This window comes from Taurulus bubalis (genome assembly GCF_910589615.1).
Source record: "Taurulus bubalis genome assembly, chromosome: 3".
NCBI lineage: Eukaryota > Metazoa > Chordata > Actinopteri > Perciformes > Cottidae > Taurulus > Taurulus bubalis.
The window spans coordinates 41,273,679-41,293,975 of NC_136591.1; the positions used below are offsets into that span (position 1 = coordinate 41,273,679).

At 44.3% G+C, this 20,297-nt stretch overlaps 1 protein-coding gene across 1 annotated transcript; it reads right to left on the reverse strand.

Moving 5' to 3' along the window:
- Nucleotides 1-58: 58 nt before the first annotated feature.
- On the reverse strand, nt 59-19,593 carry otud4 (OTU deubiquitinase 4; the record flags this gene model as incomplete). The annotated part of the gene is given in 22 exon segments (XM_079215863.1): nt 59-1,006; nt 1,703-1,776; nt 1,868-2,417; nt 2,823-2,863; nt 3,333-3,507; nt 3,509-4,173; nt 5,103-5,477; nt 5,598-5,742; nt 5,840-5,914; nt 7,612-7,741; nt 8,556-8,733; nt 8,855-8,940; nt 10,183-10,286; nt 10,370-10,434; nt 10,833-10,981; nt 12,520-12,682; nt 16,496-16,577; nt 16,683-16,755; nt 17,420-17,466; nt 17,545-17,595; nt 18,427-18,510; nt 19,453-19,593. Coding segments are annotated over 22 exon segments (3,828 nt in total). The 3' UTR covers nt 59-631.
- Between the last annotated feature and the right edge of the window lie 704 nt (nt 19,594-20,297).

A 20,297-nucleotide genomic window follows, 5' to 3' on the forward strand; every position in this document is an offset into this window, starting at 1 on the left:
ACAAAATAATCAAAAGTATGTTAATAAATGTCATGAATAAATTACACACGAGAGACGATCTGAACCAAAGTTTTATTTAATCAATCGCATAGAAACAGACAGCAGCTTCAGTTCTGTACAGCAGTGTTTCCCCAAACTGGAAGAAATAAAATACAAAGAGTAAAAAGCAGCAAACGTAAGGCACTGAATCTCTGGAGGGGATGAAGGCGACAAATAAACCAGTGAAGAAAACCAGTCAAACCATTAAAATAAACAAAACCCTCAGCTTCTATTTCTATAAAGCCGTTCCTCAAATTAGATTTCACTAATAAACCTCGAGTTGCTTTGATCTTTAGCTCACAGTGCTAACAGGAAGTAGTGCTAACGGGAAGTGCTCAGAGTTCTGCGTTTGTTGCTGAAATAAGTTTAAATGTAAATTTACCGACGTGCGGCGCCGTTGAGGGACGCTAGAGTCAGAAATGTGAGATTCCACTCCATGTTGAAGCTACAGATGGTTAGCTTAGCATTAGGGCCGGAGTCTTTATGCTAAGCTAACTGGCTAATCGACGCGAGTGATACAAATCGTTCCATAAAAAGGAAAACGAACTAAACGCCCCTTCCCGGGGTCTCCTCTCCTCTCATTGGCCGGGAGCTAGTATCCTCTCTCGCGGCCCCGCCCCCTGTGGGAGGGGCTAAACTGGATGTAGTTTGAATCCGGCCCTGCGTCCCCGCCGGGTCTCCTCCGGGGGCCCCGGCTGCCCCGCCCCCCCCGGGGGTACCTCCTGGGGCCCCTGTGGTTCAGGGGTTTGTATCCCGCCCCCCAGTCGTCCTCGGTGCTGCAGCCCACAGACAGGTTCCCTGGCGTGTAGGGCTCCGCCCCCCGGCGAGGCTCCGCCCCCAGCTCCGCGTGACTTCTCTGGTAACCCCGGTAACGGTGGTTGTCGGCCGGCAACGGGGAGCCGGCGGGGGAGCTTCTGCTGGTCGTCATGGAGACGTCACCGAGGTCAGGTTTTGAAACCAGCGTCATCTGAGAGAGAGAAAGAGGTTTTACTTCAAATAGTACTACACGCACTATAATACTAACTACTACTACTACTACTACTACTACTACTACTATAGCACTACTACCGGTCCCGTACTACTACCGGTCCCGTACTACTAGTACTACTACTACTACCGGTCCCGTAGTACTAGTACTACTACTACTACCGGTCCCGTAGTACTAGTACTACTACTACTACTACTACTACTACTACCGGTCCCGTAGTACTAGTACTACTACTACTACTACTACTACTACCGGTCCCGTAGTACTAGTACTACTACTACCGGTCCCGTAGTACTAGTACTACTACTACTACCGGTCCCGTAGTACTACTACTACTACTACCGGTCCCGTAGTACTACTACTACTACTACTACTACTACCGGTCCCGTAGTACTACTACTACTACCGGTCCCGTAGTACTAGTACTACTACTACTACCGGTCCCGTAGTACTAGTACTACTACTACTACCGGTCCCGTAGTACTAGTACTACTACTACCGGTCCCGTAGTACTAGTACTACTACTACTACCGGTGCCGTAGTACTAGTACTACTACTACTACTACAGGTGCCGTAGTACTAGTACTACTACTACGGGTGCCGTAGTACTAGTACTACTACTACGGGTGCCGTAGTACTCCAGCTCCTTGAATACAGTGTTAAGCGTGCTCCTACGATGGGCCTGTTGTTGAAGGGCGGGTCCAGCAGCAGCACCGTTCGGGTCGAACCGTCTCCCTCCTTTTTCAGGGCTGATGGGAAACAAACACATTGAAAGACTTCATTACCCAGAAACCCTTTGGGGAGTCAGTCTATTTTGGACTTGTGTGATAAAAAACGAACCGAAACCAGGAACCACGCTTGTCCTGTTGTTGTTAGCATTAGCCACGTTAGCGGCGGGGCCCTCCGCCGGCCCCCGGCCGGGCATCGGGTCCCCGTTGGTGGGCTGCCGCTGCTCCGGCGGCCCCTGGATGTTTTCGGCGGGGTACTGGGGGTACATCGGGTGGCCCTGGCCTTGACCCGGGTGGTAGCCCTGAGGCAAGGGGGGCGACGCCCGGTACGAGGAACCGGGGTACCCGACCTGGTAGGCGGCGCTCCTGGGAGGCGGCATCTGGAGCTGCTGCCAGGACAACGAGGGCGAGGACATCCTGTGGGGCGGCGGCTGGGTGAAGGGGTACCCGGCCTGCCCGGGGTGGGGCGGCTCGGGGGGCGGGGCTTGTTGCTCGTACTGCGGCGGGTACTGCGGGTGCACCGGGTACGCCTCCGGCTGCCTGGAGGGCGGGAGGTGGTAGTGGGGCGAGTGGGAGGGGGAGGGGCGCTGGGGGTGCATGGTGTGGGCCTGCTGGAGGGGCAGCAGGTAGATGTAGGGGGGGCACATGGGCATGGAGTAGGCCTGAGACACAACAACACAAAAACATGCGATAAATACTCTATGAAGTAGTATTTATCTATTGAAATATCATGTGATATGGTGATGTAGACATATCGTTAGGCTAACAGTCCCATCCGTTTACAGTCTTTATGCTAAGCTACGCTAGCTGTTGCTCCATACAGACAATGTATTTAGTCATTGCTTTCATGCTTGTTTTATATCAAAGATGTTCTAGTTCGAGCTCTTTAGGGAAGTGAAGTGTGTTTTATTATATTCATATTCAAGCATTAAATAAGATTCACATTTTCGCGGAGGAAAAAGGAACTTTTTCAACAGTCATAAAATAAAATGAATTATATTTTCTCTATCAAAAAATAGGAAAATATATAAAAACGGAACAAAAAGGGTTTTAGTACTTTGTCTTACCTTGATGCCCAAGTTGAAGAAAAACCTCAAGGTGTTGAGATCTGCAGAAGATTCACAAACTATCACATCAAATATCAGGAGATAAAATAGCAAGAAAATACTAATATATTTTAAAAGAGCAGTTTATTTGCTTTGTTATCTGGCATTTGTTCTCATGCTGTAACATTTAAAGAAAGACATTTTTTTAAATAAATAAAAGTTTGGGATTGATAGACAAAAAAGACATTATAAATCTGCATTTATCACAATAATAATAATAAAAAAAAGCATATAAATAAAAAGGTTACTTGAAAAAAAATTATGGAAATTGTTGCAGATAAATCAATTTATATTTAGACAAATTTAGTTTTAAAGTTATTTTGAAAATAATTTCTAAACCAGACACATATTTATATATAACATTTTCATTCTTTGCTTTCAGTTTATTTTATAATTATAGTCGCCCCCCCCAAAAAAACCTAAATAATTGTGAGATTTGTGAATAATTAAATAATCAACACTGGCGCTCACCTGGCGGCAGGTCGCTCCCTGCCTTGCAGGAGGAGAAGAGGGGCGTCGGGGCCACGCCGCCCAGCTCCCCCTGGGGGAACCCGGGGTACAGCGGGTCCTGGTACAGCTGGGACAGCTGCTGCAGGGGCACCGCCCCCGGGATGGGCTGGTGGTGGGGGGGCGCAGGCTGGGGGTGCTGGGGGGGGGGCGTGGACCAGGGACTCGGGGTGAGGCGGGGTCTCCGTTGGACTCTGGGTGATGGGGGGGTGCAGGGAGGGGTGAGGAGGCTGGAGGTGGAGGGGAGGACCTGAAGCCTGGGACTGGGGCAGGTACTGGACCTGAGACTGGGGCTGGAAGTGGGAGGCCTGAGACTGGGAGACCTGGGTCTGAGACTGGAGGTTGGAGACCTGGACCTGGGTTTGGGGCTGGAGGTGGGAGGTCTGGACCTGGGTCTGAGGATGCAGGTGGGAGACCTGGGTCTGTGGCTGGAGGTGGGAGACCTGGACCTGGGTCTGAGGCTGGAGGTGGGAGGTCTGTGGCTGGAGGTGGGAGGTCTGGGTCTGGGTCTGAGGATGCAGGTGGGAGGTCTGGACCTGGGTCTGTGGCTGGAGGTGGGAGACCTGGACCTGGGTCTGAGGCTGGAGGTGGGAGGTCTGGACCTGGGTCTGTGGCTGGAGGTGGGAGACCTGGACCTGGGTCTGAGGCTGGAGGTGGGAGGTCTGGGTCTGTGGCTGGAGGTGGGAGGTCTGGGGCTGGAAGGCCTCCTCAGAGTGGGACTGGGGTTGGTGCTGGTGGGCGTCACCCTGCATCTGGGGCATCTGGATCTGGATCTCCCCTTGGGCTCCAAAGTTCTGCAGAGAATCTGAAGAGAGAGTGGATTGTCTATAAAACCATCTGTTCAGATTTGGAGCCAAAATAATACAACCAGAGGAAGGAAGCAGCCGAACGCGTTGATATGCTTGATATTTCTGTGGAGCTAAAAATGTGACCGTGAGCTCCTCATCTCTGTATTTAAAGTGACATACACACACGAATGCGGCTGTAACAACACGTGCACAGTCAGCCATTTTGTCTAACACAAAGCTAACTTCATGCTAGCAATCAAATTCACTCGTCTTCCTCTCCACCAAGAGCCTGCAGCTGCTCCGCTTGGTGACAAAAAAGTACATGTTTATTGGATTCCACGACGCATGCGACCACAAGCACAATATTTCCTACGTTTTTATGTCAAAATTATGCCTAAAGAGTGAAAACTGTGATCCTGACGCTGATCTGAACTCTAGCGATGACATCACCACTCTAACCTGCGCCATACACACCATTGTAAACTCTGAAATGGTCCCCGAATTTTCCTAAACTTGAACAATAATTACATGAAAACTGTGCTAGCTATCAAAAAATACCCAATTGGGCAAACAAACTCCAGTCTTTTGTCAACGTTTTAAACGTTAAATCATTTCTCTACGATAAAGTATGGTGAGTCACTATGGGCACAAAAATGATAAAATATTTTTTTTTTAATCTCTTCACTCCGAAACCCCATTCAAGTGAATGGGACATTTTTTTTCAGGGAAACGGCCGGTCGAATCTCTTAGAAAAGTCATAGCACACGATTCCCCATCAGGCCGCACGTTTTCATGTATTTTGACGCATGTGCTGGCAACGCCGCGGGAGGAGTAACGGTCCAAAGTTTTTGGCGGAAGATGAAGAATAAGCGGATTAATACAACACACACACACACACACCCCTTAAGGATGCTAAAAACAAACACCAATAAAGAAGATTCCTCACTTGGGGCTGAAGGGGGCGGAGCCTCACGGACTGGAGCGGCCTGGTGGCTTAGAGAGGAGGAGAAGGATAGAAAGGAGGTCGGACTGGGGGAGTGAGGGAGGGAGGAGTGAGGGAGGGAGGAGTGGGGGAGGGAGGAGTGGGGGAGGGAGGAGTGGGGGAGGAAGCCCTGAGCGGCGGTGGGAGACGGAGCGATGGGGGCGATGAAAGTGGGAGGCGGCAGTGATGAGGACGGAGGAGGGGAGGAGGACTTAGGAGGAAGAGAGGAGGACGAGGAGGAGAGGGCGGGGGGAGTCGGGGGTGAGGGAGCAGCAGGGAGAGCAGGGGTGAGGAAGAGAGAGGCCGAGGGAGGAAGAGGAGGAGGAGCGTTTGTCTGAGCTGAATTATTAGAGTCAGAGTTTGCAGACGGCGCAGCGGCAGGGAGGGAGGGGCTAGTACTCATGGTAGTACTCATGGTAGTACTCATGGTAGTACTCGCGGTAGTACTCGCAGTAGTACTCGCGGTAGTACTCATGGTAGTACTCGCAGTAGTACTCATGGTAGTACTCATGGTAGTACTCATGGTAGTACTCGCAGGAGGGGGAGTGGAGGATTTGGGTCTTTCTCCCGGAGAAGAAGCTCCGACGTCGTCGACTGGACTTTTCTGCAGAATAAATATGAAATGTCCAGGAGTTGTTATGCTGAAGACATTTTATTACACTTACTGAATAATGAATAACTCTTTGAAGACATGAACTCACCGTCTTGGTTCTCTGGCAGAGCCTCTTCTCTCCTCCCTTCCTCCTCCCTCCATCAGTCTGCATCCCACCCCGAGTCTGAGGAGACGAGGTAAACAATGTACAACAATATAAATACTTATTAAAACAACGTAATACAACAATATAAATACTTATTAAAACAACGTAATACAACAATATAAATACTTATTAAAACAACGTAACACAACAATATAAACACTAATAACAAAAACAAAGATGTAGTGATAGGGAAAGTGATTGTGACCGTGAAGTTGAAGTGACCGTGAAGTGGAAGTGACCGTGAAGTGGAAGTGATACTGAAGTGACCCTGAAGTGATCGTGAAGTGACCCTGAAGTGGAAGTGATCGTGAAGTGACCCTGAAGAGGAAGTGATCGTGAAGTGACCCTGAAGAGGAAGTGATCGTGAAGTGACCCTGAAGAGGAAGTGATCGTGAAGTGACCCTGAAGAGGAAGTGATCGTGAAGTGACCCTGAAGTGGAAGTGATCGTGAAGTGACCCTGAAGTGGAAGTGATCGTGAAGTGACCCTGAAGTGACCCTGAAGTGGAAGTGATCGTGAAGTGACCCTGAAGAGGAAGTGATCGTGAAGTGGAAGTGATCGTGAAGTGACCCTGAAGTGGAAGTGATCGTGAAGTGACCCTGAAGTGACCCTGAAGAGGAAGTGATCGTGAAGTGGAAGTGATCGTGAAGTGACCCTGAAGTGATCGTGAAGTGGAAGTGATCCTGAAGTGACCCTGAAGTGGAAGTGATCGTGAAGTGACCCTGAAGAGGAAGTGATCGTGAAGTGACCCTGAAGTGACCCTGAAGAGGAAGTGATCGTGAAGTGGAAGTGATCGTGAAGTGACCCTGAAGTGGAAGTGATCGTGAAGTGACCCTGAAGTGGAAGTGATCGTGAAGTGACCCTGAAGTGACCCTGAAGAGGAAGTGATCGTGAAGTGGAAGTGATCGTGAAGTGACCCTGAAGTGGAAGTGATCGTGAAGTGACCCTGAAGAGGAAGTGATCGTGAAGTGGAAGTGATCGTGAAGTGACCCTGAAGTGACCCTGAAGAGGAAGTGATCGTGAAGTGGAAGTGATCGTGAAGTGACCCTGAAGTGATCGTGACGTGGAAGTGATCCTGAAGTGACCCTGAAGTGGAAGTGATCGTGAAGTGACCCTGAAGAGGAAGTGATCGTGAAGTGGAAGTGATCGTGAAGTGACCCTGAAGTGGAAGTGATCGTGAAGTGACCCTGAAGAGGAAGTGATCGTGAAGTGGAAGTGATCGTGAAGTGACCCTGAAGTGACCCTGAAGTGGAAGTGATCGTGAAGTGACCCTGAAGTGGAAGTGATCGTGAAGTGACCCTGAAGTGACCCTGAAGAGGAAGTGATCGTGAAGTGGAAGTGATCGTGAAGTGACCCTGAAGTGACCCTGAAGTGGAAGTGATCGTGAAGTGACCCTGAAGTGACCCTGAAGAGGAAGTGATCGTGAAGTGACCCTGAAGAGGAAGTGATCGTGAAGTGGAAGTGATCGTGAAGTGACCCTGAAGTGATCGTGAAGTGGAAGTGATCCTGAAGTGACCCTGAAGTGGAAGTGATCGTGAAGTGGAAGTGATCGTGAAGTGACCCTGAAGTGATCGTGAAGTGGAAGTGATCCTGAAGTGATCCTGAAGTGGAAGTGATCGTGAAGTGATCGTGAAGTGGAAGTGATCCTAAAGTGATCGTGAAGTGGAAGTGATCCTGAAGTGATCCTGAAGTGACCCTGAAGTGACCGTGACTCACGCTGAGTGCGGGGAAGCTGTTCTCGTCCCAGAGGTGGATCTCCTCCAGCGCCGCGTTCTTCTCCTCCAGCTCTTTGGAGCGCTGCCTGTCCGTCAAGCCAGAGGGCGGGTCCACCGAGCTCAAAGACTTCCTGAACACACCACGGGGAAACGCTTATTATTACAGACTTCCTGAACACACCACGGGGAAACGCTTATTATTACAGACTTCCTGAACACACCACGGGGAGACGCTTATTATTACAGACTTCCTGAACACACCACGGGGAAACGCTTATTATTACAGACTTCCTGAACACACCACGGGGAGACGCTTATTATTACAGACCTCCTGAACACACCACGGGGAAACGCTTATTATTACAGACTTCCTGAACACACCACGGGGAGACGCTTATTATTACAGACCTCCTGAACACACCACGGGGAAACGGTTATTATTACAGACTTCCTGAACACACCACGGGGAAACACTTATTATTACAGACTTCCTGAACACACCACGGGGAAACGCTTATTATTACAGACTTCCTGAACACACCACGGGGAAACGCTTATTATTACAGATTTCCTGAACACACCACGGGGAAACGCTTATTATTACAGACTTCCTGAACACACCACGGGGAAACGCTTATTATTACAGACTTCCTGAACACACCACGGGGAAACGCTTATTATTACAGACTTCCTGAACACACCACGGGGAAACGCTTATTATTACAGACTTCCTGAACACACCACGGGGAAACGCTTATTATTACAGACTTCCTGAACACACCACGGGGAAACACTTATTACCGACTTCATCGCGCCCATAGAAAGGAAGTGAAATGTCAAACAAGAGATCAAAGAATATTAAAATACATAATAATATATAGCTTTAGGGCGGGGCTACGAGGTGGTTGACCGCTCGAGGCTCCGCCCCCGTATTTAAACACTGACCTGGCGGTCCTGGCTGCGCCCGGCTCCTCTACGGTGGCCTGCGGGGGCCACGAATGCTGCTTCTGCACGCGCCCACTGGAGCCCGGGGCCACGAGGGAGGAAGACGAGGAGGAAGATGATGAAGATGGAGAAGGGAGGTTCTTCCCCCGGCCTCGCCCTTTGCCTCGCTCCTCCCACTCTGAGGGGACAAGGACTGCTAGTCAGAGAGTGAGGAGAGTGTCTGAGAGAGAAAGAGTGAGTATATATAGTGTGTGTGTGTGTGTGTGTGTGTGTGTGTGTGTGTGTGTGTGTGTGTGTACCTCCGTGTCCATTGACCCTCTTGGTCACCACGGTGCTCCAGCTGTTCTCGTCGTTGGGCGGGCGGAGACTCCACAGAGGAACCTGTCTGCAGGAAGTACTGATGAGTACACGCTGAGGTACTTGTACTGTCTGCAGGAAGTACTGATGAGTACACGCTGAGGTACTTGTACTTTACTTGAGTCCTTTACTTTCATGCCACTTCATACTCTACTTCACGACTTTCGAAACTAACAGTTTTAGTTACTTTACAAACATTTGAAAATCGTAATTTGTAAACAGATGAAGTTTATAAAATGTGATGTTTTCTTAGAAAAATAAACGTCAGTTTGAAAAAAAAAAAGCCTCTCAGTACCACAGTAGAGTGTCTACAGTACTACAGTAGAGCCTCTACAGTAGAGAGCGTCTCAGTACTACAGTAGAGAGTGTCTCAGTACTACAGTAGAGCCTCTACAGTAGAGAGCGTCTCAGTACTACAGTAGAGAGCGTCTCAGTACTACAGTAGAGTGTCTACAGTACTACAGTAGAGTGCGTCTCAGTACCACAGTAGAGTGTCTACAGTACTACAGTAGAGCCTCTACAGTAGAGAGTGTCTCAGTACTACAGTAGAGAGTGTCTCAGTACTACAGTAGAGAGCGTCTCAGTACTACAGTACAGAGCGTCTCAGTACTACAGTAGAGAGTGTCTCAGTACTACAGTAGAGAGCGTCTCAGTACTACAGTAGAGAGCGTCTCAGTACTACAGTACAGAGCGTCTCAGTACTACAGTACAGAGCGTCTCAGTACTACAGTAGAGCCTCTACAGTAGAGAGCGGCTCAGTACTACAGTAGAGCCTCTACAGTAGAGAGCGTCTCAGTACTACAGTAGAGAGCGTCTCAGTACTACAGTAGAGAGCGTCTCAGTACTACAGTAGAGAGCGTCTCGGTACTACAGTAGAGCCTCTACAGTAGAGAGCGTCTCAGTACTACAGTAGAGAGCGTCTCGGTACTACAGTAGAGAGCGTCTCGGTACTACAGTAGAGCCTCTACAGTAGAGAGTGTCTCAGTACTACAGTAGAGAGCGTCTCAGTACTACAGTAGAGAGTGTCTCAGTACTACAGTAGAGAGTGTCTCAGTACTACAGTAGAGTGTCTCAGTACTACAGTAGAGCCTCTACAGTAGAGTGTCTCAGTACTACAGTAGAGTCTCAGTACTACAGTAGAGCCTCTACAGTAGAGCGTGTCTCAGTACTACAGTAGAGCATCTCAGTACTACAGTAGAGCCTCTACAGTAGAGAGTGTCTCAGTACTACAGTAGAGAGTGTCTCAGTACTACAGTAGAGTGTGACTTACTTCCTGGTTCCCAGTTCTTCTAAGTAAACGCTCACTGGGCCGTTGTTGGGAGAAACCTCCTTGATGGTGGCGCTGTAGCTCCGCCCACTTCCCTCCAGACGAACCTACAGGCGACACACACACACACACATATGAGAGAGATATATATATATACATATATACACACACGAGATTCACACACACACACCTGGCAGCGGTCTCCGACGGTGAACTGCATCCCAGCAGCGATGCAATAGTCCAACTTCTGTTGAGCTGAAAGAAAAACACAAATCAAAGTATTTATACACACTTTTCAAAGTCTGTTGTAACGATTTATATACTGAGTTTGTTATTTATATTTATCATACTATAGTTTATGTTCTATGCTATAGTAATGTACTACGTTATATTACATTTAATTACACTGATATTGTACTTTGTCTCCACCATTACATTATGTTAATACAAAAAACATATAATATTATAATTATCCATATATAACAAAATATATTATTTACAAATATACATTATAGTTATACATATATAACATACAAATAATATAATTCATAAATATATTCATGATGTACTTTATTTATATATTACAGTATTTTGCAGCATGTCCCTCTTGGCTTTAGTTTAATTTATTATTATTATTGTTAATAATTATGAACCTCTCTTGGACTTGTGCCAGACGTCGTACTCCACATTCCTGAACAGAGTCGGGTTCAGTGAACGCCTCACTCTCTCAGGCAGGAGACGGCCACGCCCACGACCCTGAGGGGGGGGGGGGGGGGGGGGGGGAGAGTAATTATCATGTAAACTAGTAATAGATCAATAACTAGTAATAGATCAATAACTTACTCTCTGGTTGTTTTGTCTCTGCGTGTTCGTTACGTTTTCTACCCTGAATCATAAAAACACATCATGAGTAAAAGTACTAACACCACACTGAGGAATACTCCACAAGAAGTAAAAGTACTAATACCACACTGAAGAATACTCCACAACAGGTAAAAGTACTAATACCTCACTGAAGAATACTCCACAAGAAGTAAAAGTACTAATACCACACTGAAGAATACTCCACAACAAGTAAAAGTACTAACACCACACTGAAGAATACTCCACAAGAAGTAAAAGTACTAATACCACACTGAAGAATACTCCACAACAGGTAAAAGTACTAATACCTCACTGAAGAATACTCCACAAGAAGTAAAAGTACTAATACCACACTGAAGAATACTCCACAAGAAGTAAAAGTACTAATACCACACTGAAGAATACTCCACAAGAAGTAAAAGTACTAATACCACACTGAAATACATTCAACTACAGAATCATTATCTATTAAAATTATACAATTTACACCAGAAATGTTGCACAACATCTTCAAAAGAATAAAAAAAAATTATAATTGAATCTCACACATTAAATTAAGCAATTCATGACAAAATATATATGAATGATCGCATAAGTATACAAGTAAATAATCAATTACGTTTAAATGTAACAAATAAACACATTTATATTAAATTACAAATTTTTATTTATCAAAATAAATTGCAATTAAAAGTTAAAAAAAATATTTTAACGCAGCAAAAAATACACAAATCCCCCCGGTACCGGGCATAGACCCAATAACCCGTCTCATACTCCGGTACCGGGCACCGACCCCGTGACCCGTCTCCTACCCCGGTCCCGGGCATGGACCCTATAGCCCGTCCACTCCAGTCCCGGGCATCGACCCCGTGACGTCGACCCCGTGACGTCGACCCCGTGACGTCTCCTACCCCGGTACCGGGCATGGACCCTATAGCCCGTTTCCCCCGGTACCGGGCATCGACCCCGTGACCCGTCTCCTACCCCGGTACCGGGCACCGACCCCGTGACCCGTCTCCTACCCCGGTCCCGGGCATGGACCCTATAGCCCGTCCACTCCAGTCCCGGGCATCGACCCCGTGACGTCGACCCCGTGACGTCGACCCCGTGACGTCTCCTACCCCGGGACCGGGCATGGACCCTATAGCCCGTTTCCTACCCCGGTACCGGGCATGGACCCTATAGCCCGTTTCCTACCCCGGTACCGGGCATGGACCTTATAGCCCGTCTCCTACCCCGGTACCGGGCATGGACCCTATAGCCCGTTTCCCCCGGTACCGGGCATCGACCCCGTGACCCGTCTCCCGGGCATCGACCCCGTGACCCGTCTCCTACCCCGGTACCGGGCATCGACCCCGTGACCCGTCTCCTACCCCGGTACCGGGCATCGACCCCGTGACCCGTCTCCTACCCCGGTACCGGGCATCGACCCCGTGACCCGTCTCCCGGGCATCGACCCCGTGACCCGTCTCCTACCACAGCGGCTCGGCGGCGTCCGGGTCCGAGTCGTCGCTGCTCACGCAGGCGTTCATGGCGTCGTCGCTCAGCACGTCGGTGGGCCGGCCGGATCGGTGGCACGAGCCCAGAGCGCCGCGCTCCGCCTGGAACACGCCGTCGTACAGCAGCTCGTACAAGATGGCTGCCGGGAAGGGGGCGGGGCCAGAACAATGCATTACACACATAAAAATATATATACACATATAAACTATTCCTACACATAGGGGTTTCTCTTAGGGGATGAAAATCTACATTTGAGAAAATAAAATATGTTTCCTTTACATACTCAACTTCTTTATTTAAAGTACTACGTGTACAAGTAATAAAGTACTACGTGTGAAAGTACACAAGTTGTGGCGCTCTACAATGTGTGATTTCTGTAATAAAAAAAAACACTTTTTACATTTGCAGAAAACAAACCGAAAAAACTGTCGTTGCACTTTGGTTGTGTATTTCACAGTACATTTACTCATGTCGTGTACTTCAGCAAAGTACAAGTACCGCTACGTTCTACTGGAGTCTTTTCACAGTACTTTTACTTTTTATTAAACAATACGGTTTATTTTGTCGACTGAATAGATTAATTAATTAACTTTTTTACGATGCTATACTTTATTGATCCTATAGGTCACTGATCGTATGTACTTTATTGATCCTACAGGTCACTGATCGTATGTACTTTATTGATCCTACAGGTCACTGATCGTATGTACTTTATTGATCCTACAAGTCACTGATCGTATGTACTTTATTGATCCTACAGGTCACTGATCGTATGTACTTTATTGATCCTACAGGTCACTGATCGTATGTACTTTATTGATCCTACAGGTCACTGATCGTATGTACTTTATTGATCCTACAGGTCACTGATCGTATGTACTTTATTGATCCTACAGGTCACTGATCGTATGTACTTTATTGATCCTATAGGTCACTGATCGTATGTACTTTATTGATCCTATAGGTCACTGATCATATGTACTTTATTGATCCTATAGGTCACTGATCGTATGTACTTTATTGATCCTACAGGTCACTGATCGTATGTACTTTATTGATCCTACAGGTCACTGATCGTATGTACTTTATTGATCGTATGTACTTTATTGATCCTACAGGTCACTGATCGTATGTACTTTATTGATCCTACAGGTCACTGATCGTATGTACTTTATTGATCCTACAGGTCACTGATCGCATGTACTTTATTGATCCTACAGGTCACTGATCGTATGTACTTTATTGATCCTACAGGTCACTGATCGTATGTACTTTATTGATCCTACAGGTCACTGATCGTATGTACTTTATTGATCCTATAGGTCACTGATCGTATGTACTTTATTGATCCTACAGGTCACTGATCGTATGTACTTTATTGATCCTACAGGTCACTGATCGTATGTACTTTATTGATCCTACAGGTCACTGATCGTATGTACTTTATTGATCCTACAGGTCACTGATCGTATGTACTTTATTGATCCTATAGGTCACTGATCGTATGTACTTTATTGATCCTATAGGTCACTGATCATATGTACTTTATTGATCCTATAGGTCACTGATCGTATGTACTTTATTGATCCTACAGGTCACTGATCGTATGTACTTTATTGATCCTACAGGTCACTGATCGTATGTACTTTATTGATCCTATGTACTTTATTGATCCTACAGGTCACTGATCGTATGTACTTTATTGATCCTACAGGTCACTGATCGTATGTACTTTATTGATCCTACAGGTCACTGATCGTATGTACTTTATTGATCCTACAGGTCACTGATCGTATGTACTTTATTGATCCTACAGGTCACTGATCGTATGTACTTTATTGATCCTACAGGTCACTGATCATATGTACTTTATTGATCCTACAGGTCACTGATCGTATGTACTTTATTGATCCTACAGGTCACTGATCGTATGTACTTTATTGATCCTACAAGTCACTGATCGTATGTACTTTATTGATCCTACAGGTCACTGATCGTATGTACTTTATTGATCCTACAGGTCACTGATCGTATGTACTTTATTGATCCTACAGGTCACTGATCGTATGTACTTTATTGATCCTACAGGTCACTGATCGTATGTACTTTATTGATCCTACAGGTCACTGATCGTATGTACTTTATTGATCCTATAGGTCACTGATCGTATGTACTTTATTGATCCTATAGGTCACTGATCATATGTACTTTATTGATCCTATAAGTCACTGATCGTATGTACTTTATTGATCCTACAGGTCACTGATCGTATGTACTTTATTGATCCTACAGGTCACTGATCGTATGTACTTTATTGATCCTATGTACTTTATTGATCCTACAGGTCACTGATCGTATGTACTTTATTGATCCTACAGGTCACTGATCGTATGTACTTTATTGATCCTACAGGTCACTGATCGTATGTACTTTATTGATCCTACAGGTCACTGATCGTATGTACTTTATTGATCCTACAGGTCACTGATCGTATGTACTTTATTGATCCTATGTACTTTATTGATCCTATAGGTCACTGATCGTATGTACTTTATTGATCCTACAGGTCACTGATCGTATGTACTTTATTGATCCTACAGGTCACTGATCGTATGTACTTTATTGATCCTACAGGTCACTGATCGTATGTACTTTATTGATCCTACAGGTCACTGATCGTATGTACTTTATTGATCCTATAGGTCACTGATCGTATGTACTTTATTGATCCTATAGGTCACTGATCATATGTACTTTATTGATCCTATAGGTCACTGATCGTATGTACTTTATTGATCCTACAGGTCACTGATCGTATGTACTTTATTGATCCTACAGGTCACTGATCGTATGTACTTTATTGATCCTATGTACTTTATTGATCCTATAGGTCACTGATCGTATGTACTTTATTGATCCTATAGGTCACTGATCGTATGTACTTTATTGATCCTACAGGTCACTGATCGTATGTACTTTATTGATCCTACAGGTCACTGATCGTATGTACTTTATTGATCCTACAGGTCACTGATCGTATGTACTTTATTGATCCTATAGGTCACTGATCGTATGTACTTTATTGATCCTATAGGTCACTGATCATATGTACTTTATTGATCCTATAGGTCACTGATCGTATGTACTTTATTGATCCTACAGGTCACTGATCGTATGTACTTTATTGATCCTACAGGTCACTGATCGTATGTACTTTATTGATCGTATGTACTTTATTGATCCTATAGGTCACTGATCGTATGTACTTTATTGATCCTATAGGTCACTGATCATATGTACTTTATTGATCCTATAGGTCACTGATCGTATGTACTTTATTGATCCTACAGGTCACTGATCGTATGTACTTTATTGATCCTACAGGTCACTGATCGTATGTACTTTATTGATCCTACAGGTCACTGATCGTATGTACTTTATTGATCCTACAGGTCACTGATCGTATGTACTTTATTGATCCTATAGGTCACTGATCGTATGTACTTTATTGATCCTACAGGTCACTGATCGTATGTACTTTATTGATCCTATAGGTCACTGATCGTATGTACTTTATTGATCCTACAGGTCACTGATCGTATGTACTTTATTGATCCTACAGGTCACTGATCGTATGTACTTTATTGATCCTACAGGTCACTGATCGTATGTACTTTATTGATCCTACAGGTCACTGATCGTATGTACTTTATTGATCCTACAGGTCACTGATCGTATGTACTTTATTGATCCTACAGGTCACTGATCGTATGTACTTTATTGATCCTACAGGTCACTGATCGTATGTACTTTATTGATCCTACAGGTCACTGATCGTATGTACTTTATTGATCCTACAGGTCACTGATCGTATGTACTTTATTGATCCTACAGGTCACTGATCGTATGTACTTTATTGATCCTACAGGTCACTGCCGGGCTGAACACTCACACTGGCAGAGCGCTGCGTCTCTGATGTGGCTGACGGGGTAAACGCTGTCGTAGTGATTCCCGTTCAGGAAGACCAGCCGGACCTGAGAGGAATACACACAATGTGACTTCAGAGTATTACAGTATAAGACGCGTTGAGATAATCAACATCTATTTATATTTAAACTACACAGTCGTCTGCGTGTCACCTTGTCTTTGAAGTCGTTGTCTGTGATGTTGACGGCTGGTTTTCCTGCTTCCTGGAAGATCAGAAAATCTCTCCTGCAGAACGACAGACACGAATAAAACTACGAGAAGTACTTCAAACACAGGAATAAAACTACGAGAAGTACTTCAAACACAGGAATAAAACTACGAGAAGTACTTCAAATACAGGAATAAAACTACGAGAAGTACTTCAAACACAGGAATAAAACTACGAGAAGTACTTCAAACACACGAATAAAACTACGAGAAGTACTTCAAACACAGGAATAAAACTACGAGAAGTACTTCAAACACAGGAATAAAACTACGAGAAGTACTTCAAACACAGGAATAAAACTACGAGAAGTACTTTAAATACAGGAATAAAACTACGAGAAGTACTTCAAACACACGAATAAAACTACGAGAACTGAAGCAGTTTTTATTTTAATTTTATAAAACCAGTTTTATTTAAATGTTTAATTTGTATAAAACCAGTTTTATTTAAACTATTTCTTTACAGGAACAGATATATTTTGATATAACATTGTTATCATGTAATACAGTCAAATAACTGAAGGTATAATTAAACACATTGTAGTATATTTGTAGTACATTTATAGTATATTTAGTACAGCGTAACATATTTTACTCGGATCAAAAGCTTCATAAGAAGTAAATATTAATTCATAATCGTATAAAAAGTCTGTTCAGCACCACAGAAGAAGAGAAGTCTTACTTGTACATGACGGCCAGCGCGTTGATCTCCACCTCGCCGACCCACTGCTGCAGAAACAACAACAACAACAACGTGACTTCAGGGTAAAGAACTCACAACCTGCTGACTTCATGAGCTCTTCCTACCTGAGGGTCCTGAAGCTTGAAGAGGTAATCCTCAAAGTCTCCTTCAATAAACTGAAACACAGGTATATTATTATTAATATTATTATTGTTAAAAGTTAAGAAAAAGTGACCCAAAAAACAATAAAGCTTATACACTTTAACATTTACAGATGTGATGGAGAATTTAACCAAACATTTTGTTTTGCTGATTTCAATTATATTTATTTTCTTATTTTTAGATTTTTATTAAATTCTACTATTGTTATATTTGTAAAAGTCACTGCAATTATTTTTACATTTGACTGGTTTTTGAAACTTTACATTTGTAATTGTTGTTTTTGTTTTGATTGTTTAGTAAACAAGAGAAAACACTTTGTGGAAACAACGTGAAAACAAACTCTATAAACTAATTTTCTCTTGTATAATATTTATTGTTTGAGAAACAGGAATTATTTATATTATAATTATAACAGGAATTATTTCAACACTTTGTTGGTTTTGGTCTTTTTAATGGGATTTGTTGACAGGATTTATATAATAAAATAAATCAATAAATAAATGTATTAGAATTATCTATTGAGTGTTTAACTGGATAAAAAAAGATGCTTTTATGTAAATTATTCTCCTACAACAACATTTACAAAAGCTCTTTTAAAAAGCATGCATGCTTTGTAGAGAAAATAAAGTGTGTAAAATACTTGTTGTGGTTGTAATTAATAATTATTAATAATTTTATAAAATGTCAGAAAATTGCACAAAAAAATCCAAAACTCAGATTTTTCATTAATTAAAACAATTCCACGTTTTATTCGTCGTAATTACATTCAGTTTAAAAGAAGCTCGGCTAAAGCTCAGTGTGTGTGCTTCTCCTTCATGAGCAGAGGAAACATGAACCCGACTCACCGCCTCGTATCCGGCCCGGTTCTCCTTCAGGAAGTCCACACAGCGGCTCCTCACCTGCGTGTGGAGGCTCTGGCAGTGCAGCACCTGGAGGGTCAAAGGTCACACACCTGTTCAACTGGTTGTTTTCTGATTATTCAGCCATGACCAGACATTTGAGGAGAGCGTACATCAGGAATGTATTGATTATGTATTTACAGATTCTATATTCATAAGTGTAATAGTTTGAAATGCATCTAAAACTCTAAAATAATGTTCCATTTTGTTATATAATGCTTTTTTACTCCCATGGCATGTTCAGTTGACTTTTTATTTGATTCACAATTTATTAAAAGATTCATGTGAAATCGTTAACTAAAGAATTAAAGATGTGTGCATAAAGTCAACTTTTTTCCATTTTCTTGTGCAATTGTTGAATTAAAGATGTTTTGTGTTAATGTTCTATTTTTTCATGTTTTTTTTCCAGAATTTTTTGCATGTTTTTCTATTTTTTCCATAATTTTCTGCAGGTTTTTTTCTATTGTTTTCTATTATGCTTTTTTTTTTTTTATCATTTTTGCATACTTTTTTCTACTTTTTTACTCTCATGGCATGTTCAGTTTACTTTTAGTTTTTTCCCATTTCTTGTGCAATTGTTGACTACATTTTGTGTGCATAATATGTAAATGTGTAATTGCCAGTATTTAAAAACAGGCTGATAGTTTTCTTAATATACATGTTGTCTAAATGTTATTTGTGTCTATATAGCACTTTATTATCATCTGTATTCACTTTATGTGGAAGTGGAAGGATTGACCAATACAGCTGACTGACTTTGTTGAGCAACTTAGTTGCCCCGGCCGCGTTGCCCCCGGCCGCGTTGCCCCTGGCCGCGTTGCCCCTGGCCGCGTTGCCCGTGGTAAACCCGCAGCTTTCAGCCTCTAGGGATCACACACCAGACCGGGCCGCCATCGCGCCGCAGCCGCTCAGCCCAGCTTGAGTCACGTGATGCGTGTTCTCCGCACCCGGAAGTCAGTTGGTAAACTTTACCTGCTCGGCCACCGCCCGGAACAAGCACGAGCCGTCTTTAGCGATCCTCTTCCGGTGCAGCCCGATGGACTTCAGGTAGTCGTCCATTAGTTTCTCGGCTCCCTTCTCCTCGCTGCTCTTCACGCTCGCGCCGCCGTCCATGCTGCCCTGCGCTGGGTTAAATGACGCGACCCGCGCGCGCTTCAACCGCTAAACCCACGACCCGCCAACGGCTAAAAGTTTCTTTGTCTGCGCCGGAGGGCGTCGGGAGTCCGCATGGAGCGCGGAGGGGCGGTGAAGGGGCGGTGAAGTGTCGGCGCCTGCTCTCGTTTCCCGGGAAGCTCGACCCGGAGACTCCCGACCGTCTGAAAGTGAAAGCAGCGCCGTCAAACTTTAGCTCGCGGCTAGCGACACGCCTCTTCCGGTTCTGCTGCGTCAAGCTAGGCGGGGCGCGTCGGAGCGCTTCCGGTTGGTCAACAAAGTAAGAGTCTTGATCAAATCGAAATAAAACAAAACAGTGGTGTCAAATATCTTACTTAAATAAGTAAATATGACATCATGTAAAGTTAAAGTACATATACATAATCATGTATAATAATGTTAATTGTATGTTGCATCAATAATCTGAATCTGCAAAGTAACTAAAGCTGTAACATATGTTTTGAATTAATAAAACAATACAATAGTGGCTTGTGAAATGTAGTAGAGTGTAGAGTACACAAGTGCAATACTCAAGTTAAGTACAATTACCTCAACATTGTATTTAATTACAGTAATTGAGTACATTTACCTTGTTTAATTTCATCAATGTTTATAACAACATATTCTAATAAACGACCTTCAGAATAAAATACAGTGACTGTTCA